This window comes from Gymnoscopelus braueri, assembly GCF_963280865.1.
Source record: "Gymnoscopelus braueri genome assembly, chromosome: 1".
Lineage (NCBI taxonomy): Eukaryota > Metazoa > Chordata > Actinopteri > Myctophiformes > Myctophidae > Gymnoscopelus > Gymnoscopelus braueri.
Window position 1 is genome coordinate 38,357,436 of NC_137603.1, and position 24,195 is coordinate 38,381,630.

A 24,195-nucleotide genomic window follows, 5' to 3' on the forward strand; every position below is an offset into this window, starting at 1 on the left:
GCTTTATAAACGGGCACAAGCCTATTTGGGAATGATGCAAGTTGGGAAATGCCCCACCCATTTATTTATTTAAGTTCTCAGACCCACTAATACAGCTACAGTACCAACTATCAACAAAATATTTCATTTCTTGGAAACCTTTTATTGGTCCTCGCGTTATCAGACAGACAGACAGACAGACAGACAGACAGACAGACAGACAGACAGACAGACAGACAGACAGACAGAGGTTTATGTAATTTGGAGATAGAAGATACAGTAAGGGAAGCAAATGACTCAGAGAAAATGCCAAAAGACTTGCGACGTCAGGATGTGTATGACATAAGCAGCGTTCTAAATTGGCATGCTTTATGTTCAACAAAACCATCTGGGCTTTCAGGGCTGTTTTTCTCCTTTAAAGACCCAACATTCCTTCCAATAAGTTATCCTACTTTCAACACTCAGGTTACCTTTATTGAGCATAGTGCTATCCCTGGAATCCAGCCTTTTGGGCAAGAGAATTTCCAAACCTGTTGTCACCCAGCTGCAACTTATGCTATATATTTATTTATTGTCTGAAAGGGATATATTTATGATTCTCTGGGCTAGTACAGTTTTTATCAATCAAAACTGTTGCATCTTCAAATGTCAACTTAGGTCCCAGATGGAGACACAAAAAGAAGAAGTTACCTATGGATAGGTAACCAACCACACCATGTATAGGGCACTGCAAAATCCTTAGTGTTAATTGAATAAAAAGAAATGGATCCGTAAGGGTCCATATTCATGCTGTCAGAGTTAAATTAACGGTCAGGGTTGAACAGTATGGACTTATCTCACTCCTCCAGCCTTAAAGCCAACACACCTGCTGCTATCGGCTCTCACATACAGCCAAAACCCTTTAAAAAGTAGAAGGGGAAACAGTCCTGTCTTCCGCAAAGGCTGCCTCAACCTTGTCTCAATCTTTCACTAATATGTCTCCCATAGGAATTAGTGGTGTCTTATTTCCCGTTCTTGTGTGGCTGAAGTGGAAAAAGGCATGTCTCTCCTGTCAGAGGCCTTTAAATCAGGATGACCTAAGCCTCAGGGGCCACACAGCAGGGGGCTCAGAGGAGGGGATGGATAGCGATGAATGGAGGGTTGCAGGGAAGAGTAATGGAGCTGTGTGGCACAGAGACAGACAATAACCTGAGTTCTACTTAGTTGCGTGCAGGCGTTGTGTATCGAAAATATCCAATCTGCAAACTCCCAACGGGTGACAGCATTTGGAGCTTGTAGCACACATTGTGAGCGTGTAGATCTGCTATTTTCGGCACGTGACACGGCACGCAACCAAGTATAAATCAGACGGAATTTTTTGTTTCTGCACAGTCAACATGAGGAGACTACTACCAGAAGTTTGACTTACCTCTACGATGTGTGAGGAGAAGCCAGCCTGAGACATCTGGAGGCCAAACGCTGTCCCATTCTTATTGGTCCCTAGGTAAACAAAAACATCAAATATGAAACTTTGCAGCACTGGAAAAACGTTCAACTCTTGGGATAATAGCTAGTTTTCAAATTATTATTTTCACAATTGAGTAATGATTGATAAGCTTTTCGATTATTCAGATTATTCAGCAACTTATTTAGGCTATGAAATAATGGCAAAATTAGGTAACTAAACAAAAAATAAATGGTCATCACACATTAACTGAACCACACATTATCTGAACCCAAACAGATATTATAAAATTGCTTAATGTGGTTACTAAAATGGTACTAACTTAATTAGTTTAATTATTTCATCTACAGTGGCAGGTTATACAAATCAGTGTGCATTTCAGGTCATAGGTCAAAATCAATTTCTTGTGAAACCTTCCAAACTGAAGATGCGTTCCCCGAGTGCATCCACAATGTCCTTCAAAGCCGACTCATCCGTTACATTAAAGAAGTGTTTGTCATCCGGGTCGCTGGCAATGTACTTGATTTCATTGAGGAAGGCCTCAGGGTTGATTCCACGGCGGTTGTAGTACCCAAGAACCTATGGAGATTAGTTCACATTGTTTTTTTTTACTGCTTACACAGAGAAGTAAATATAATATTACCGATTTAACTGAGGATAGTTTGTTTAAACTCTTTTCTTTCTAATGGCCGATGTACTTTCACCAATTCCTGCTGGTTGTGTTACAAATTATCTTAGACTATTGCTCAGATGCTTCAAAGAAACGTGTGTAATCGAGGAGTTAACAATTCTCTATCATGTGCGTATAATTATAAAACACTAATCAAAGTAAAGAATTAGGAGAAGAGCTAGGCAAGGCAAGGCAAGTTCATTTGTATAGACCATTTCAACAAAGCAATTCAAAGTGCTTTACATAAAACATTAAGCATCAAGAGAGTGCAATCAAAACAAAAAATAGAAATAAGTAAAACTAGAAAAAGTGCTCCTCGGAGCACAGGTCTCCGCCAGGTCAGGTAGGTTATTGTGGGGCAGCAATGTTCGGAATTAGCCAATCAGAAAAATTGGACGGAACCATCTTGATCACTTGACTATATGTGTACCGATTTGCATGATGTTTGAATTTGTAGGAGTAATATAAAAAAGAAAAGTGTTGCAAAATTGGCCTCCTGGTGGCGCTATAATAGGGCAATGTTAAAATGGTGGCATTTGTTCTTCAATGTAGTGCGAATGTGCGTGCAAAGTGTCACCACAATCGGACGCTGCATTCATGATTTGTGGCATTTTGTTCAAAACGGGCCACTCCTGCAAACTTTAGATGTCAATGTTAGCCAATCAGGATGGAATATGAAATTTTTAAAAGATCCATCGTGATCACATGACTATAGAGATCATGTGTACCGATGTGAGTGAAATTTTGATAAATTCTGAAGGCTTAATAAATCGGCCTGGCGGAGACAATTACAAATTAACTTTTACCCTGCTGTATCTACAGTACTTTTCTTGCCCTGTAACTGTATCTTAACTGCTGTGCAGCCTTTGGTGACTACATTTCCTTCGCAGGATCAATAAAGGTCTTATCTTATCCTATCTTATCTTATCTTAACAATAACCATCTTGAAAATGTGCAGGTAAAAATGGATGGACATAATGGAGGGCATTGATAGTAGAGTCCCACAGCACTCAGTTGTTTATGGTCTTCATAAACAAAGGAATAGGATAGGACAAAGTCTCCTTTGAAGGTAGATGTTTGTTGAAGACCCTAGCTTTCTTTATCTCACCTGCTTATTACCTCTTCCACTAAGTAATGTTTTCGCCCCTGTCTGTCCGTCTATGTTTGTCTGTCTGCTTACAGGACATCTCAAGCAAGTAGCCTACTGTAGCAGTTATGAATGGATTTGCACAAAACGTGGTGGAAATGTTGGTCATGGCCCAAAGAAGAACTGATTTACATTTAATGCTGGTTATTTGCCCCCAAAACTAAGGGGGCATGACCATGATGATGAGCATGGTGTATCACAAAAATTAACATATTGCTTCTTAACAGATTGGCATACTGTAACACCACAATACTATGACAAAAGCTTTATCATGGGCCCAGGAAGAACCGGAGGACTGGGAGGTCTGGGAGGACTCGGAGGACTGGGAGGACTGGGAGAACCGGACCAGACGGCCAGTAGCCAATTTCAATACAGGATTAGCAATTAGCTCCTGCTCAGTTACTCTTTTAAGGCCTGATTCATCTCAACTCTGATGCTACTGAGAGCCATAATCCAGGAGAAACATAGTACTGTAGGTACTCACAGCAATGGCATAACGGGTGATGCCTTCCTTCTCGCTGTCCTCGATTGCTTGTTGCAGGTCTGGACTGTCGTGTGACTCTCCATCCGTTATCACAATCATCACCTTCTTGGCACCTCGCCGACCACCTTGCTTGAACCCCTCTGAGCTGTGGCAGATGACAAGAATGACAAAGTAATTGGTTACAAGAAGTCAGATACTGTAAAGTCCATTATGGAGGAGAACCGCTGCTGCAGATGCATAGAATGCTGTACCGTGCAACATTAATGCAGATGTGTTGCATAGAATGCTGTACCATGCAACATTAATGTAGATGTGTTGCATAGAATGCTGTACCGTGCAATATTAATGCCAAGAGCCGTGTTGGTCTCCTCTCCTCCTCGCTGGTCAATGCTCTGTGCTCTCTTCACTACTTCTTCTACTGATTTGTAATCACTAAGTTGGAACTCATGGACCACCTTTTCCCCATACTGAACGACCCCAACCTGAAGAATGAAAATCAACACACAAATAATGATATAATAATAATAAAGCTAATAATAATAATAATATCCACATTGTAATATTATAAAGTATACAAAGTATAAGTTCCATAGTAAGTTTTAACTTACACAGCATGTGAATAAATATTTATTGAATAATCTCTGTTTAGTATTCAGCAGTACATCTATTCCTTCTGAATGAAATTAAGACCTCCATCTTTACACACACCTGTATCTGACCTGGTCCAATGTAGAACTTCTGCAGAATGTTGATGAGAAAAGCCTGGACTTCATACCAAGGATAGATTGAGTTAGAACCATCCAGAACAATCATTATGTCCATGTAGGTCTCACATCCTGGGGGAACATTTACAAGAAATAACGAACAGGTCAATTGATCATCACATTCTTTACAAATAAAGTGTAAAAATCATATTTTTTAATTATTTTAACTGTTTCCAAGTTAAATGAGCACTGAGGATTTTACTCTGTTTACATGTGAAAAGAGACATTCAGAAATGACATAGAAAACCCCAATTATAATTCCATGAGTCTCTGTCAAGCAGGACTTAACTTAACCTTACTCTGAAAGGCTGGAGCAATGGTTCTGGAGAACTTAAAGCTGGCATTGACTCTGGAACAGATCCCAGTGCTGTAATATGAGCTGCCACACTCATACGACCATAGTGGCCCACAGGCCTGCAACATAAAACAAAGTATTTATACCAGAAACACCATTCACCATATTTACATGATGGCCATTCAACTCTTATGTCAAATGTCTGCCGTGTGAATATGGTCAGTGGCCAACAGTACTTGCACTGCATGTACTGTACAGTATACAACTCTATATCTATGTATTCCCTAAATGTATAAGTTCATGGTCAAAAAGAACTTCCAAAGGATGTTAGTATACAGTATGAGGAATGGTGGAATAAAACGTTTGGGTTTTATACAGCAACTATTCCATTAAACCTGTCTGCTGATATTCACAAACTTAGGAAAGTGGATCATTATATTATGTTACAAGAACCTATGTCCACAGGTCTCACCACAAAGCTGTTGTCTTTGGGGTTGGATGTGAGAGTCATTCCCAGCCTCATCTTGTCCTTTCGCTCAGAGACATTGGTCAGAGATATCCTTCCTTGAGGAAAACATAGTCTTAGTGAAAAGGTGATGGAATTGTGCAATATGTCATTTCTGTGCAAAACATTTTTACGTATTATTATATAGTACACAGTAAAATCCTCTATGTTAATTTATCAATTTCAAACTAGAGTGTATGAAAGCTGGTTACATTTGTACACTCTCAGAGTTAAATTAACATTAAGGATTTTAGTGTGTATATATGTTTGGACACAATCAGCACACAATCAGCATCCTATCAGTATACATTCCAATGGAGAACACGTTTGGGGTTTGGGGTAAATGTCTCCACCTGGGATCCGGATTTGTTAAGTCTATTTAGCCAGCCAAAGGTATGTCTACATCCTTAAGATCTAACCACTTAGCTCACACAACTTGATGTGTCTATTTAACCAATACAACACATGTGCCCCGTATAATGGCACATGTGGTGCAATGTCTGGCAGAGCACATATGTGGAAATGTACACTGTGAAAAACAGCAGTAAAACGTGGAATGAAGGAATAGTATGGTGCCCAGATTTCTCCTTTATATGTCCCACAATGACACATGGCATAAAAACCTGCAAACATGTAAAACACACAGGCATGCACGCACACACAACAGAACATTTAAAATTGAATTTGCATACAGAGAGAAAAAGTATTAAGTGATACCATAATACCGTACCTAGGTTGAGCTTGGAGCAGCCATTGCCATTACCACTCGTTCGTTTACCCAGTGGACATTTATAAATATCCCCCGTTTGGTGTGGGCCGTTCATTTCATAGGGAGCCCCAACTAATAGCCTGTGAAAAATAAAATCCAAAAGTCAATGTACTACAGTACACATGAAAAGATTTGAAATGGTTTTGTGCTTGGATTCGCGCGAGGCATGAGGCAGGCACGGGATAAAAAAAGAAGAAAAAAGCTTAGTTGTTTGGCAACGCCAGGGTTTCTATGTCCCCCAGAGCTTGGTGCCCCAGGCTGCAGCCCCCTGAGACCTGATGTCTGAGTTATCTCAATCTGATGTCTAAACAAAGCATAGTGGGAATATGTCGCTGTATGTTGAACATTTAAATGTATAAAAGAAACGTATAAATTGAGCTTCATACAGTTACATACATGGCCCCTGCAGACCACGGCTAAACTAACCTGGGTTGTAAGAGTGGAAAATCGATGTGGTGCTCACACACTCAAACACCCAACACACGCACGCACGCACATTCAGTCAGCAGGAACACATCTGTGTGACAGGCTAGCATTTAAGGTACTGACCATTTCATTTCCCACATGCAGACAGCTTTACCACAGGTCTCTCCTGACAGCTGAATGCTAGTCAAACTAAATATCTCTGTCTCTGGATCATAGACCACCATAAGCTCACGAGGATACTTCTACAAAGCAGGCTGCTGGCATTCAGAGATTCTTTGGGAATGACGTTAACCTTGCGGGGAGATAGACCCACACTTGACTTCAGAATATGTCCTCTGAGGCAGGTCAGCGTGGTCTCATAAATGTCAGAAAGAGGTTTTCAGTGACTTAATGCAATGGAGAATATAAAATAGTCGTACGTGTTTTCCTCAGGACCAAGTGATGACTGATGAGATAAAGACCAAAGGGAGCTGTAAATCAGGAGGGTATTTCACAGATAAGGGCTCTTTGTAATTCCAAGTGAAATACAGGCCACTCTATGTCATGCCTAAAATACCATTACTGTACTTTCTGTGTGAAATATACGTTAGGGTTTGGGGCAATACCATGTGATGTTTTCCTTGGCATGAGTTGATATTCTTAGAGAAAAAGATCCATAGCTTCTTGCAAACACTATTACTCACTGTCCTCACAAATAATACATTGTACAGTCACAAGGTTCAGCCATACATTGCCTTGAGATTTCAGCATAGCTCAGAAGCTGAAAACAAAAATACATACAATAAAGTAGCATGTGGTAATGTCAGCTAAGTTCCTCTATTTTTCTCTGTATGCACAATTTTCAGTGATGCCATCTGCAAGTCAAACTCATCAATAACGATGATTTTTAAATGAAATGGTGGATTGTATCTTAATTAATCATATGCCTACAACTGCTTCAACATAATAATAATAATAATGGCTCAGATTTATATAGTGCTTTTCTAAGTACCCAAAGTCATCTTACATGCAGGAAAGGGAGGAACTGCAACTTTTATAAGAAAAAACTAAAACAATAAAGACATAAGTGCTAGATTAAAATCGCTAAAATGTTAAGCATGGTTTGGGCTTAAATGAAATGGTGGATTGTATCTTAATTAATCACATGCCTACAACTGCTTCAACATAATAATAATAATGGCTCAGATTTATATAGTGCTTTTCTAAGTACCCAAAGTCACCTTACATGCAGGAAAGGAAGGAACCAACTTTTATAAGAAAAAAACGAAAACAATAAAGACATAAGTGCTAGATTAAAATCGCTAAAATGTTAAGCATGGTTTGGGGAGACATTCTAACTGGTCATAGAGGTCACCTAGGAAATCGCTAAAATGTTAAGCATGGTTTGGGGAGACATTCTAACTGGTCATAGAGGTCACCTAGGAATAGAAGTATCTGTTTTCATCCAAGTGAAAACCAGAAGGATGGCAAGAGGCGTAGGAACAGCTGTCTCAGTTGTCCACGGGTATCCCTTGGGATAGACACTTGACACCACATTATAACAAAACCTCCGACCTCCCGCTAAGAATTCTGGGTCGACCTCAGACACCTTTAAGTTTCAAAACATGTCTAATTATTACTCCCTGTTCCATGTGGTAAGACGTGGTAGCGTTTACGTTAAATGGGGTGCAGTCGTGCACAGTACCTCTCTAATGTTCTGTTACCTTGACACTTGACATCAACAGTCTGTGTTTTGAAAGTAATAAGTATACAGTATTACATTATGCAGGACACCTTTGTGTCGTGAGAAGTGGGAAAAAAAACAACTGCTGCTTACAATTATATTATGCCAATCACGTTATATATTATTGAATAATCAATGAAGAACTTTTAAATTACCACAAATGCATTGCATCTGATATGAACAGTTACATCCTCGCTTCAGTGCAAATGAATGCGCTGGTCCCTGTTAATTAATTAGCTTACTGTAAACAGTTATGGAGTATGGAAGTCCTGATGTCAATATGCACCCCCTGGGTCATGAAGATCTTTATTCCATTCAAAGATCCCATAGACTTTTAAATCACGTAATATAAGAACTGTGTTCCAAAGACTTTGGTACTAATTTGGTAATTGCAGTAGGTCACTAGTTAGTAAATGACTGAAGTTATTTAATTCATCAAAGGATAACTACAGCTGAACTTTACAGCTCTACAGCTCATTCACGCAAAATTTGAGCAAAAGCTCTTAAGTTTTGATGTTGTCTTTCCTAATAAAATCATTAAGATTATACCAAATACTCACTGCGTGTATATAAATATATATAGGAAAAGTTGCACCAGACAGTTATTGTGGCTTTTACAACACTGACTAAAGCCAAGAAGAGAAGCTGTTAAAACAGTACAGTAAATCACTGCAAATCTATGAGTGACTCATATGCAAACAAGCTGTGATGGATGTGCTCCTCAAGCCAGCCGATTCAACTCTCACAGACTCTGGAAATCATTTTCACCTCAGAGCCATTAATATCAGGAGTATTACTTCAGTTATTGCTGTCCAGTCGCACCAGGAGAAGCTGTAGCTAAAGTTCAATTCAGGACACTACTACCTTGATGAATGGGAGCCATTGTTGCCTTTCACTTGGAGGAGAACGTCCAGTTCAGTTCAACAGAAGCTGTTCAAACAATTATGTTCCAGAACTCATTAGAGTCAAAAGCTAGTTATGGGGCATCAGCAGAGATGGTGATGACATCGTAAGAAATAACTTGACCTAAAATGTAATGACCGGACGGACAATTACTTCCATGGTTACCAGAGAATACAAGATTTTTTTTGTTTGAGGAATCGCCATGTCCCAGCCCAAGCTGGCATTAATGTGGTAATGTTTTCCATATTTGGTAAGAGGAGATGTGTATACCGTGAAACCACATCCCTAGTCCCAAACAAAAGCCTGTGTCCACTCCTGCTTCAATAACACGCTTGTTCGCTTGCTCCTTACATTTCATAGATTGACAGGTTAGAGTATATGTTGCTGTGGAAATGTTATCCAGTTAACCAAAGACATTATTGTCTCCGCCATGCCTTCGGCATGGCAAGAGAGTATGTTTTGCACCCTGTCCGTCCGTCCTTCTGTCTGTGAACAGCTAATCTCCTCCGGCACCGTTGGCCTGATCGCAGCGAAACTTTGCCAATTCCGAACATCTGCCCCAAATTTTGCTAATTTTTCACATGGGCCTGTTATAGCGCCACCATGTGGCCGATTCTACCTGACCTGGCTGTTACGTACTTTTTCTAGTTTTACAATAAATTAATCTCAGTATAAAGTAGGCCTATTCTGTTAAAGTGCCAATTGCTAGTTTTAATGGTTGCAATGTTGGGACCCCCCCAACCCCACCCCCAACCCTGCTCTCACCTATCATGTCTAGTAAACAATGTAAGCTCTGTGTCTTCAACGCCACCCAATATAAGCTCTCGCCACCTTACGAATTCTGTTCCTATTTAGCTATTACGATTTTACAGTGATCTCAATCCAACTATTTTTTTCTCTGTTCTGTTTGGCATTAGAAACGACCACTGTCATTTACCCGCCAAACATGTCATTGTTGATTAGTTCATGATTAGTTCGGCCAACTATTTTCATTGGTTCTTGAATTACTTTGTTTTGAAAACACAGAGACGAAAATAAACCTAGGCATGAGTCCCTGGTTTTAAAATGCAGACTGTGATGGTGTAAAATGTAAATAGAGTGCATGCATGGTGCTGTACTGTATTTCTCTTATGGAAACTCTTTCGATTATTACTACCAATGAAGCATGACCATTTCCCTATATATATGTGTGTGTGTATATATATATATATATATATATAGTGTCAAATGAACTGGTAACTAGAACATTAAGCCGACTGTATCACAGAGCACACCACTGGCTCCGTTCCACATACTGTAAATGAGCTCTAAAGATTGGCTAGATCAGCAGTTATGTTACTGTCTCTACAGTACACAGAAATATTTCTACACCCATAGGTGTCACAGCATCTCACTGTAATAATATTAAGGTCAAGCCCTGTTTTAAATTGAATTCAATGGGCAATGAGACAGACCTGGCCAGACAGCACAGAACAGAACATTTATTTTGTTTGGAGAGGAATGCTCCTCAAAAGCACAAGTTAAACAAAGGCAACAGCATTTAAGGCCAGCGGTTGGAGGACTTCACAGACTCCTACTGGTTCTTTGTGGCCTGAAACTCTTGACTGAGCTTAAGGAGTTAAAGGTCATGTCCCAGCTGAGGAGACCTGGTACATCTGTAGAAAAACAAACAGTGGCAATGGAAAGAAGGGGGTGTACAGTCATGGAATTCAAGTCAGGGTATTCCGTCAGGAATAATGTAGGTGGAAGCTTGTTGTCACTGGGGGTGTTGTGGCCTTTCCTTGGCTCCCCAAAGACCTGATCTGGCAGACTGTTTAGAACTCCATCATCTTGGAATGACACGAGACAATGACACATTCTAGACATCTCAACTTTTACCCAGCTGTGTAGCTCTACGGGAGTCATGGACAGAACCTTTCAACAGGCCTGCAAAGATGTTTGAAGTTAGTTGATGTCTATACTCTGACACCATTCTTGACTCTAAGTCAAGAATGGTGTCAAAAGTTGTCGCGGAAAAATTTCACCCTGTGAAAATTAATGGCAAAAGTGTGTTTGAGATGGAACACTCATTTCAATCGCCATTTCCCGACATATTAATTTCATAGGGTTGTCATTTATAGCACAAAATGGCTTAATACAACTAAAATATTGTTTTTGAAAGACTTTGAAAGAAGTCTTTATTCGAGATTTGCAGTGCTGTCTCAACATCACAGACATACTAACTGCATGAATCCTGTAGTAAATGTCTGGTCCTCGCACACTGAGATAAAGTGCACATTACTTTCTAAGACCATGAGGCCGATTCTACAAATGCCTTCTACAAATCAGCAGTTGTCACTTTCAAGATTTTTCATAAATGTAAAAAAAATTTAAGATGTACAAGCTGGCAGCGCGGCACAAAGTGTCGTGCTGTGAGCTTGTAGCCTTCTAGAAATTTGGGCCATTACGCAGCCCGAACCTCAAGAGTTCGACACCTACTGTATGTGCCACTGCCAATGTGACAGATATGGCCATATATGGAGATCTGTGTGTCTGTCAGTCCTTGTCCCTTTTATTCTCATGTATTGAGATCCCTGATGTCATAAGTATATGCCAAATTGCCCATATATGGGCATGCTGATGCCAAAATATCATATCACGATTTTTGTGAGGCAGAATCACGATCCACGATCGTATCACAATGAATTTTTCATGTTGGTTTTTAGGATTGATATCATTTTATTATGCTTATTAATGAAATATATGATAATGCAGTATATGTATATGATTATTAATAATATTCTAAGATTTTATATATATATATATATATATATATATATATATATATATATATATATATATATATATATATATATATATATATATATATATATATATATATATATATATATATATATATATGTATATACACTGCGCGTGTGCGTGTGTGTGCGTGTGTGTGTGCGTGTATGTGTGCGTGTGTGTGTGCGTGTGTATGTATATATATATATATATATATATATATATATGTATATACACTGCGCGTGTGCGTGTGCGTGTGTGTGTGCGTGTGTGTGTGCGTGTGTGTGTGTATGTGTGTGTGTGTGAGACACAGCGTTGTGATACAATGAATGGAGCATCTGCACCCTACGGGCTGGAGTTTTCAGACAGGCAAAACCGGGGGTTGGGTTGGCGATACCTTGTACAGTAAATCTGCACTTTTGCACAACATACCGTCGTACTACGGAGAATGATTGTGACGTGCAGATAGATTAACAGTAGAGGCGTCTAGCCTGTTTTGTCACGATGGCGCTAATGAAACACTAAACAGGATTATTATTTCATGTCGACATTCAAGTACAACTATCAGAAGATGTAGCCCAGGTAAAGTAATGTGTTACTCTACAAGTTTAACTAAAGTTTTCCACCTGTCCAAAGTCATTTCTGATACAGACATGACCTTTTTTAATCACCCTATCCTTGTTGATATAACGTAATTTAGGTCAATGATATAACATTATGCAGTGATATAATAATAATAAAAATATGAATAGCAGGCAGTCATTGACTGCCAGTCAACTTCTGTGTTTTGGTACGATTGATGCACGACTACTCCCCCCCGGGGGTCCCCGGATCCCCAGCGAATGCTTTGCAGGGGTCCCTGGACCCAATGCTCTGCAGGGGTTAGAGTTGGGATATTCAAATAGCCAATGTATATAGGGTTAGAGTGCTCATATGACTTAGTCGCTTAGTTTGGGCTTGTTTTCATAGACCTGGTTGCTTATTTCTCTCGCACAATCTGGCAACACTGGCGGCTCCGTCCGGATGTCTTGTACTGACGCACACTTAAAATAGCCGTTTTCTTCTGTTGTTTACAAAGTCATTCTATGAGACTAACGTGGTTAATAATTTAGACAAATTGAAAGTACACTATCCAAAGGCAGAGGGACAGTGAGTGCATTTTCCGGCAGCGGCAGCTTCCGCGGAGCTTCCGCGGAGCTGCCGGCGGCGCCAGCTTTGGGAGTGTGCTGCGTTTGTGCTCGACTCCTTGGCCTCAAGGTCTACTGAGTCGGCGCGCCTCCGTCATGGTCCAAAACTATACTTTATCGGCGGAAAAAAGAAGTTGACTGCGGCTCCTCCACCGGCAGTTCCGCGGCAGTTCCGCTGTTCCGCCGGCAGCTGCCGCTCCACCGCCGGCAGTCACTGCCGGGAGCTGCCGCTCCTCCACCGGCAGTTTCCGCGGCAGTTCCGCGGCTGCTGCCGCTGCCGGAGAATGCACTCGCTCCTTCTGCAAAGGCATGTACACTATCCAAAGGGGCATTATAGATTTTTAGGGCGAAATGTGGTGGAAATTGGAGAGGTGGACTGGCAGAACATAGCTGGAACGTAGAAGCCAAAAAAAAAGGAAAGTCGGACGATAAGCCCCTTTTAATAATAGATATCTGCTATTTTTGAATAGCCAACGCTAAAATCGAAAATGACAGTGATGCTTTCCCGGTTGCAATGGGGTGAAGTCATCATCAAAGAATGCCGTTTAACCGTTTTAAAGTTCTACTGTGATCCTTTTGCTATCTACATACCAAGCTGAGCCTGTTGAATAATCATGCTAGAATGGCTGACAGGGCTGCTATTTGGCACATACAGTACTGTACGTTTGTGGGCAAAGTAAAAAACTGTTATAATTTAAATTCCCATAAAGGAGAAGTGATCTAAATACACTATAAATAAAGTTTTGACATACCACAATTAGATTACAATTAGAAGGAAAGAACATGAGTGGTTTAGGACAATGATGTGGGTAATTATCATGTTTAGTGTATTCTCAAAATGTGTTTTTAGCATTCAATACAAACGAAAATAGTTTCCGAACAATTTTCTAATTTTCAAGGAATGTAGTTTGTTCTTTTGACCATCAAGCCATGTTTTTGACCATCAAGCCACACACACACACACACACACACACACACACACACACACACACACACACACACACACACACACACACACACACACACACACACACACACACACACACACTTAATTCACCCTAAAGCTTGAGTTCTACTTTTCTATATAAAAAAGAACCAAGCTCACAACATGTTGTGCAAAGCATTGTGAGCTTGTAGATCGGCTATTTTCAATGCGAGACACCTGCGTGCAACTAAACTATAAATCAGGTGCAATTCACCTGCAATACTGTGACACTTGGTGAACACGCATTCCTCTGCAGGGGAGCTGTTTGACACTTCAAACACACATTTTCAAAGAAAAAGTCAGTGCCCCTCAGTGCCCCTCGTCTCCTCACCCGCTGAATTCCTGGCAGACACAGACAGATTCATCTGGGGAGGAGAAACAGGAACCCTCACACACAGTAAGTACAAGAACACCAAAATGATGCCTCCATGGTGTTGCACAATGGCTGCTGTGTTAACGGTGGTCTGCTTCCCATATATATAATAAGCATGGCTCTGCATTAGTATTTCACTGATTGACATCTGGGACGGTGGCGGGGGGGGCATGCTGGTCAGTAGAACAACAACAGTGTGGTGTGAGCAGAGCTGAGATTTCAAAACTACATGGAAATAGAGCTTCAACTTGCAGAAAATGCTGACACATAAGCGTCAGAGTTTAGATCTGGAACCAAGGGAATGAGTGAATGCAAGGAACCACTTCAGACAGTGTGAATATTTCTCTGGATCATTGATTGGACACACTTGGGGCTAATCAAATTGAATGCTGTTGCATGTAACAAGACAGTTTAAGGAAGACTGTTTAACATGAATGCAATATGACTGCATGATTATGCAATTCTGGACACAGCTGTAATTTGAACAGTGCTGCATTTGCACATTTTGAATCAGCCCTTTCCTACTCAGTATAACAGAACAATGGGTTATTATGACAAGTATACACATGCACATCCATATCTAATCCACACTAGCGTGTGTGTGTGTGTGTGTGTGTGTGTGTGTGTGTGTGTGTGTGTGTGTGTGTGTGTGTGTGTGTGTGTGTGTGTGTGTGTGTGTGTGTGTGTGTGTGTGTGTGTGTGTGTGTGTGTGTGTGTGTGTGTGTGTGTGTGTGTGTGTGTGTGTGTACAATACCAGCACACGTTACATCACACAGTCAAAAGTCAAAGATCTCTCATGCACACACAGACAGTGGACGGCTCATGGTCAAGCTGACTTGGCTCGTTTGATATTTTATCTCTTCGGCACATATAGGCGTCGGAGAGCAAGATAGTTGGCATCAGGAGCTGTACTGTTAGGTTGATAATGAGCTACTGTAGCACTCGCTGTCCTCACAGCGACGCGCGCGCAAACACACACACACACACACACACACACACACACACACACACACACACACACACACACACACACACACACACACACACACACACACACACACACACACATACACGCGTAAATACTGTTCCTCCTAAGAACAACAGTAAACAAGACTACCTTAGGGACAGTGCATGAAACCCTGGAGGATATAGGAAGCTCAGCCAGTGTAACTTCATCAGTCAGTAATGTTCAGGTTTTGGTGTTATCCCTGTAGAGGTTTGGTAATGTCAATTTACAGTAATAGATCATTCTGGTTCACTGGAATCAATGTATCATGGCTATGAAAGTAACGACTCCGGTGTCAAATAATAAGGAAAGGTTGTTTTTTGGATTGTCTGGAGGGATGACATGACATCCCATAGCCTGGAGAGACGATTTCTCTGCTATTGGTTAGTTTTTTGTTAGGCCACCTGGCTAAAGTCACTCAGTGAGTCAGTGAGACATTTGGTGTTTATAGGGCTGGCCCTGCTGTTGTGGTCAAGCCAAATATCAACATGGAACTGTAATAACAAACCTATACTGTGTACTGGTACTTTTTATTGGTGAGGCAGTAGTCTGTGAAAATTAAAGTGAGACAGACAAATGATGATCAGCTTTATCATTATACAGAATGACAACAGTTAGTGAGCTGATGCACCCACCAATAAAGCTGCGTCACAAACATACATTGTTTTCACATGCACATTTTGTATATACACACATACGCGTGCCCAGATGTACAGTACATGCACACACACTGCCACGCACACACACACACACACACACACACACACACACACACACACACACACACACACACACACACACACACACACACACACACACACACACACACACACACACACACACACACACACACACACACACACACACACACACACACAGCTGGAACCGGGCATTGCTCCAAAACAGTGCTGGCCAACAGACATACTGGCAGATGCCAGAAATGAATTTCGGCCACCACACTGTGCCAACTGGCCTAATAACAGTGTGAGTATAAAAAGCCAGGATCTGCAGTGAGGTAATATGATGAATGTAAAGTATCCACCTCAGGACCACGATTTGTGAAGTGAGCACAATACTCATGGCAGGCAACTTTACACACCACAGGAGAGGTAGTTCACTATCTTGCCTGTTGAAATGCACTGAAATGGAAATACCTCATCATCTGGCTACTGAGGCAGACAGACTGTAATGTGTTATGTCAGCACTTTGTTTTACAGTAGCACTGAATTTAACATCGAACATAAATCTATTTTTGATCAACCCAACGTAATTATAGATACTCTCGCAGTTTCTTTCTGTTTTTGATATATTTCCATTTAGGCATTTGGGGATAATAAAGAATACTTTTGGGAATCGTTGAGGTTGAAGAAAAGGCTATTACTGTGAATCACTTGTATCGTCCAGTAGGCATGGCTTATTATCAAAAATGTTGCTGTCGAAACTTTGTAATGCAGGGGAAAACTGTGTACAGTTAAAATGTGTTAATTGGTGATCTTATCATTCACTTATAGTCATTAAAGTTTAACCAGTGAGGGGTGAGCTTCTTTATGGCAAATAATCTTTGAATATACAGATATACTGTACATTAAAGAGCAGAAATTAATCAGTGCCCATACCCTAGGTGGGGTTGGTGAAAGGGCCTTTCTGTGTGGAGTTTGCATGTTCTCCCCGTGTCTCCTAAGGTAGTTAATACCCTCACAAAAACATGCAGTAATCCTGGTCACTATACTGCCTCCCCCTGGTCAGCCAGGGCGCCTAATGGAGGAGAAAGGAACTGGTTGGAATAACATGTTCCTTCCACGCGCTACGTCTAACCAGGGAACCTCCCCCCTGTCGGGTGATAAGAAGCGGCCTGCTTGCTCCTCATGCATTGAAGGAGGCATGAGCTTCAGCTTGGGCTCTCCCTAGGCTGGCAGAGGGAGAGTAGCGCCCAGGATTACATAGGCAATTGGCACTGGGTGAAAAAATATGGGTTACAAAATCGTGGGATAAAAATTATTAAAACTAAATTAAATTTAAAATTATTTATTCTGGTAATTTGTTGATTGTTTCCATCAGCTTGGCAAACTCAGTTATTCCTTGAAACCATTCATGTAATAAAGAGGAAAGTGTCAAATATAATTGTTCAGGCGGAGGACATTTTAAATAAGAAATGTATTAGCTCAAAGTCACAATAAGAAATACTTGTCAGTTAGAAAGTAAAATAAAAAAGTGACATACCATTTTTCTCCCTCAGCAGCCACATGTTGCTGAACAGTGTATCCAAACTGGGCCTGCTTCGGACCCTTGATGATTCTATGGTTTTTTGTGTCAATGTTAAAACATTCATGGATTCCTGGAAAAAGACATAGCAAGACAGATGCAAGTCATCAGAAATAAGATATAACTGATGCTTCGGAAATACATCATCCACCAGTATCCTTAAGTCCAGTGGAAAGATTTAGTTGTCATTAAATTGCTACCGGCCAAATTTCACAAATACGAGAAATAGATTTTGTTGATGGAAACGCACCATAAAACACTATAGAAAATAGGTATGTGCTCTAGTATGATTTTCCTTCATTTAACTCAAAAGTTTCGCTAATGACGGAACAGTCTGGCGTTTTTTTTCTTCTGGAATCTAACTAGACCAAAACACTGTGTACAAAAAGAACCACACAAGTCATGGATGGTAGTCATTTTCAGTGATTGTCTTACACATTATTGTGATAATCTAATCATTCCTGAATCCCTGCTTCATTGTAAACAGATGCGTAACTCTGTTATCATCGTAGAGCAGCAGAGCTGTCTGTCAGGCTTGATTGACATGGTGTCAGGCTTGTTTAGCAACAGGGAGATTCATGAAGATAAAACACCAGAATTGCTACACCGTGAATACTAACTGAACACTACACAACATAATCCTGAGTTATGGACCCCCAGGCATGGATGCATTCTTACACAGACAAATATTACATAATTAATATTGACCAACGAAGGTTTATGGCACTTAAACATGAAGAGAGCACGGACATATACAATCAGAGTTTTTGTTAATTTTATTCCATCTATTAACAGAAAATAATATTTCACAGAATATTTCACCAAACTGTAGTGTGCGCACCCCCTGTGGTGTGCAAGCTGCCTCTACAGTAACAAGGCAAGAATTGACCAAAACCATTGCATGAGTTTGGCAAGGCAGTTGAAAACATGAGTCAAATCAGAAAATGGTACTTTACTGCAGTCATTACTTTAAGAGTGGCAAATAGGTAATTTTCGGTTTGGTATATCTTTGATGGCACTTTTCCATTGCATGGTACCAGCTCAACTCGCCTCGACTCTACTTATAATTTTTTTTTCTTTTTCCATTAGGTAAAAGTAAGCCTAACGAGTACAGCTGATCCATTTTTGGTATCACTTCCATAGAGGTTGCAAGCGAGCTAAGGCAATACCAAAAGGACCAAGGTGATGTGAAAACAGTACAGACAGTAGTCTGCAATGTTTTAATAATAGTCTGCAATGTTTTCATAGCGTCACTGCATTGGATGCTCCTGAATTATGTGAAAATGTGAAATTAATCAAGATTGTGCAACTTCATTGTCTATTTCTCGCCAATTTTTTTTATCAGAAACCGTTTTTGTTGGACTGTACCAGTGAAATAGATATAATTTCCAGACAGCTGTAGCATTCGCTTTAACTTTAGCATTGTTTAGTACTCTTCTACGCAGGGGGTTGGACATCGCTATATGGAGACCAGCTACATGGTGAAATTATGTTATGCTGTGTCCGGCAGCGTCAGTGCTAGTTCACAATGCAAGTTGTTTCGTTTTCTGTCTATCTACAACTGCTAGTTTGAAACTTTTATATTCGCTACTTCCATACAGAGGTCCGTTTCTGTCCATGCCCAGTGAGCGCCCTGGAGGTCCAAGGGATCAAATCCAGCGGGTGCACCCAACTACCTCACAGACAGGGAGGAGAAGTACAGACACTCAATGCAGCTTGTTTGTAAACACTTGTTGCTAATGTCATCAATCTTCGCAACGTCCATACAGCAGTGTGTGTTACTGTTTTGGGTTTTGGCACGTTCTCAGCTTGATGCTTTGTCAAAGCTTTAGGGGAATGCTTTGATTTCTCCACTCTATCTCGGCATCAGACACTGTGGGACAAGCGTCAGACACTCGTCTCACATTCTCCAGCGTTGTGACACTGCTGGTGTGAATTCAGCTTGGATTGTAAAAAGATTACTTAATATTTTGATATGTATTATGCCTATCGTTGCTGTATTGTTGCTTGTCTAGATGTTGAATGTTTACATGGACCACAATGGAAAGACGCCTTTGGCTATTTCTGATTAATATGTCTTTTTTTAACGTACTGCTGAACTTTTAAGCTGTCAATAAAATATTGTATTCAACTCATAGAGGGGGTCCTATCTTATCTGCAGTGGAAAACGAGCCGAGTCGAGTTGAGCCGGTACCATGCAGTGGAAAAGCGACTTAGATGGGAAAATCAACCAGTTTTGAAACATCCAACCTGTCATATAAACATCTGTTTTTCATACAGAGGAACAGCAAATCACTATCACAGTAATCAATGTAATACAATCTAGATTAGAGCATGTAGGAAGCATAATTCACAGGCAAGTGTAATTTTATATGCAAGAGGCAAATCCTGCTTCATGAGTTGATCAAAGAAGGGCTGTATTTTCAATTACACTCGTTCATTCTATTCCCCTCACATGCTTTGTACAATCTGACCAGATGGAGAAAACATTTGCAATGAGTTTCTGGTTTCAGCAAAACGTATGAAAGAAGGCCTTTTCCGATTCTTGTTGTCACCTACAGTAAGTTGCACAAAATACCTTAACGGTGATAACAATATGATGCACCAGATGAACAGTACACATTCAGCAAGGAGGTGCATTAGAAGAGAGGTGGAGATCTTCCTTTTGACAGAAGAGCTGTCATTCAATCCATCTCACACCACTCATCCACCCCTTAATCTCTTGTTGGTGTGGTTGCCCTAACAGGGCAAGACTATAGTACTCTTCCCACTTTATTAATCTTTATAGATAAACTTTATTTTGGACCGCTACTCCTCCCAGAGTTTGTATCCCCCAATGTCGTGCACCGGGAATAGTGGGCGTGTATTTTGCTAAGAGATTGGTTGCATAGTTTAATTGATATTAATTTATTAGTGCATTAAATTTCCCCATCCGCTTTAATGGGAAAATGAAAAAACTCGATTTCAAGTATTATTTTCTCAGAAACTGTAAGGGCTAGAGTTACAAGACTTGGAGGGGAGGTTTATAATTTAGTCCGAAATTATCAAAAAAAATATATTACACCAGTCGGCTTCATGGTGGCGCTATAAAAGCCCCCTTTACGTTTTGGCCTATAACTCTTGAACCGTAGGTCGTAAAATAAAAATCTTTTTCCCTAGATTCCTTGGGTCAAGACGCAACTCCCCATATAGGCCACGCCCATTTGCGTCAGGATAGATTTTCAGCCATTTCGAATTTTCTTCAAAACACACTTTTAGCTCCTCCTCCCACATATTTTGTCCAAATTTCACGAAAATCGTTTCACATGATCTCTGGGCTTATGCAATAAACATATCCATGTCCGGCATTTTGATAGTCCTTACCGTTCGTCCGTAAATGGCTTCCAAAGTTAGTGGGAGGGGCCCGTTTTACAAAAAATGCCAGAAATCACGAAACGAAACGTCCAATCAATCCCAAATTTGAATCACATGTCGAGGGTGGTTTACTCAACGAATCCCCAAAAGCATTTCCACTTTGACCCAAAAGGGGCGCCACAAATGCACAAAACATAACCGTTTGATGCAAAAACATGATTTTTGGGGGGATCAATCCTCTCAAAATGAAATAAAAGCGATATCAGGAGTGACGTGACAATATGATTGGCCCGTTACATTTGTGGGAGGGGCCTATTTATTTAGTGGGAGGGGCCTATTTCCTAAAATGAAAACAGCACGTATCACGAAGGCAGGATCCGATCGGCACCCGATTCGAATGGCACGTCGCGCGGCCTCCGACGGTATTACTCCCGGTGTATCTCTCGAGTCCCGGTGGCCGCGACCCGCGACCGGCGTCGGCGCAACCACACTTTGCAATTTCCCAGAATTGCGTCGCGTCTAGTTTATCTCTGTTGTTCATCGCACAGTACAATTAGATGTCCATTTTTACACTCTCAAAATGTAATTATCACTCTGGATTTTACTGTGTAGTGATACAGTATGTTCCAGTTACTGTAATGCCTGAGATTTTCTTAGTTATGCTGGGGTGTCACACACAGAAAATAGCCGATCTATAAGCTCACAACACGTTATGCTGTCACACCATACAGTATAGATAGCTTATAGATCGGTTATTTTAGGTACACAACACCCATGCGCAACTAAGAATATGCACTAGTTATGATTTAATCAGACACAATCTCTCTACAGTAAATCAGCTTTGGGGCATTCTTAAGTATCCATGTTTCCCTGTGCACCGGAACTGACGTCAACGTTGATACTGAGTAATGACTGAACCCAAGCCAAACATATACAGCAGACTTCTTGCAGACTGTCACATAACAACTCAATGATGGTAACAGAACACCATCCCAGAAACTGTAAGAAGAGGAGCTTAAGAAAGGGAGAGGAAATGAGAAGAAAGAAAGAGAAGCAGCTTTTAAAGTAATCATGCTTAATGAGATATATAGAATTTAGTTTCCAAAGGATTGACTGTTATTGCTCAAAAGAATAATCTGTTTTTCACTGTTGGAGCTTCCATTCGAGTTGACATTTATTTCATATAGCACAAATTTGCAGAGCTCTGGTCACAAAGACACAATGCACGTGCACACACTCGCACAGTCCTACACGCATGCATCCCTGCGCACGCACAGCCACACACCCCTCCTCCCTTATCCATACACTGTGGGGTTTATTCTCCCCATCTGGCCTCATTCTAAGCCTCCTCAGTCATAGCTCTCTCACTACCCATCTGTGAGGCTTTGGGGTCAAGTCGAGTCAAGAGAGCATTACTTTTCTCTGCAAGAGGAAATTCACCTCAATGTAAACAACAAGGTGAAGGAATGAACAACAAAGTTTAAAAGCAGACATAACAATTTATTTCACTATGGTAGTGTCCCTGCATGCATCAGAACATTGTCCTCTCATGTATAGTGAGGTTTGTTGTTAATGAAGTTAATGAACAGATAAATCCTCAGTGTTTAACTCTGAGGTGTTTACCGTGAATGAAATGGAGATTTGTTGCAGTTTGTCATTGATTTAATTAGACTACCCAGTGATTTAATTAGGTTATCCATTTTGGCTACTCCCTAAGTTTTGAATTTAGCTATTCAAAATAGTACACTTGTTTAAACTGCCCAACTTCTTTATTAGTCATTAAATATAATTACTTGACTTATTAAATTATGGAACATTATCTGGGTACTACATATAAAATAGGGTTAAAACTAAATTGATCAACTGGAAAGATTTAAGAGAAATGACACTATTCCCTGCCTATTTTCTATAGGTGTAACTGCATAGTAACTGATGTATCCCATAGTAGTGTCTTGAAAGCTCCCTCAGGCTCCCTCAACATGTTTTTTCTTTTGGTATCTTCTCATTTTCCATGATACTTAAAGTAATACTAGGTAACTTTAAAACAAAAACTAAAGTTAAATTGTATATCTTTTGTGAGTGGCAAATGTTTCACAACACCCACTCCATGAATTTCACCCCCGAAAGCCTTTTATTTATATATTTTCTATTGAACGGTGTCGGGGGAGACTCTCCCGCGAAAATGACGTCATCCGGCCGGAAAATGCACCGGTTTCCTGTTTGGCCAGGAACTACCGCACCGGTTTCCTGTTTGGCCAGGAACTACCGCGCTAATAACAAAAAGGAACCTCACGCTGATTTTAAGAGAATGTAGGATTGTGAGATCGAAAAACAACAGAAAAAGAAAACACAGCTCATGGTAACTAATGCTCCACTGGCTAAGAGAAACGATCCGCAGATAGTATAAAACAATTAAAAGAACGCTTTTTGAAACGCTTCCGGCTTCTGGTGAAAACAAATGGAATTCTGGGTAATCGAGGACTACGGAAAATTGTATGCAGTGACGGTAGTGACCAGCAGAGGTTGCTAAAAATCGTTATTTGTGAACCTGCATTGTACAACTTTAATGGAGGAAATGCTCCACGTTTTAATACCCAGTAAGGAAGATGTGAAAGTACCTTCCCATCAGAGGTGTAGGGCACAATAACCTCTTCTATATAACTAGAATCTATATAACTAGAAACATTCCACCCTTGTTAAACCGGTGTTTAATCAAATGTAGAAAATGTTAAGTGTGCTGTGTGTTGGTACTATGTGGCATATTTTTTATAAATGTTTGTTTATGCTGTTTTTAGTTTTGGTCTTTTTATGTTTCTTAGATAGGCTGATGTTTTATGTTGCATTGCAAGTGACTGAGGGGGAACGGCATTTCATTTTCTGTATGTATGGAAGTACATGGAGAAAGTGACAAATAAAGTGATTCTGATTCTGATATGTGCAGTTCAGCCATGTTGATCCTACCATGGTTATGGGGCTGCCTCCCGGGTTGCCAGATCATGTTCGCATATCCCCCCACGGATGCGTCGACCGGGTATGCACTAGTTATGATTTAATCAGACACAATCTCTCTACAGTAAATCAGCTTTGGGGCATTTGAAGCATTAGAGATTCGGGCCGACCATCTAGAGTTCGGGCCGC

The 24,195-nt window shown here is 40.5% G+C and overlaps 1 protein-coding gene across 2 annotated transcripts in view; it reads right to left on the reverse strand.

The window, feature by feature from the left end:
• itga11a (integrin, alpha 11a) overlaps nt 1-24,195 on the reverse strand; it is a 58,894-nt gene that overhangs the window by 30,584 nt on the left and 4,115 nt on the right. For both annotated transcript variants that reach the window (XM_080429491.1, XM_080429490.1), the window contains exons 2-10: nt 17,662-17,776; nt 6,019-6,137; nt 5,256-5,347; nt 4,788-4,902; nt 4,433-4,560; nt 4,058-4,206; nt 3,725-3,869; nt 1,837-2,002; nt 1,388-1,458 (exon numbers count right to left, since the gene is read on the reverse strand). In XM_080429491.1, coding sequence (XP_080285617.1) covers nt 1,388-1,458; nt 1,837-2,002; nt 3,725-3,869; nt 4,058-4,206; nt 4,433-4,560; nt 4,788-4,902; nt 5,256-5,347; nt 6,019-6,137; nt 17,662-17,776 — 1,100 coding nt within the window. The remainder of the gene's footprint in view (nt 1-1,387; nt 1,459-1,836; nt 2,003-3,724; nt 3,870-4,057; nt 4,207-4,432; nt 4,561-4,787; nt 4,903-5,255; nt 5,348-6,018; nt 6,138-17,661; nt 17,777-24,195) is intronic.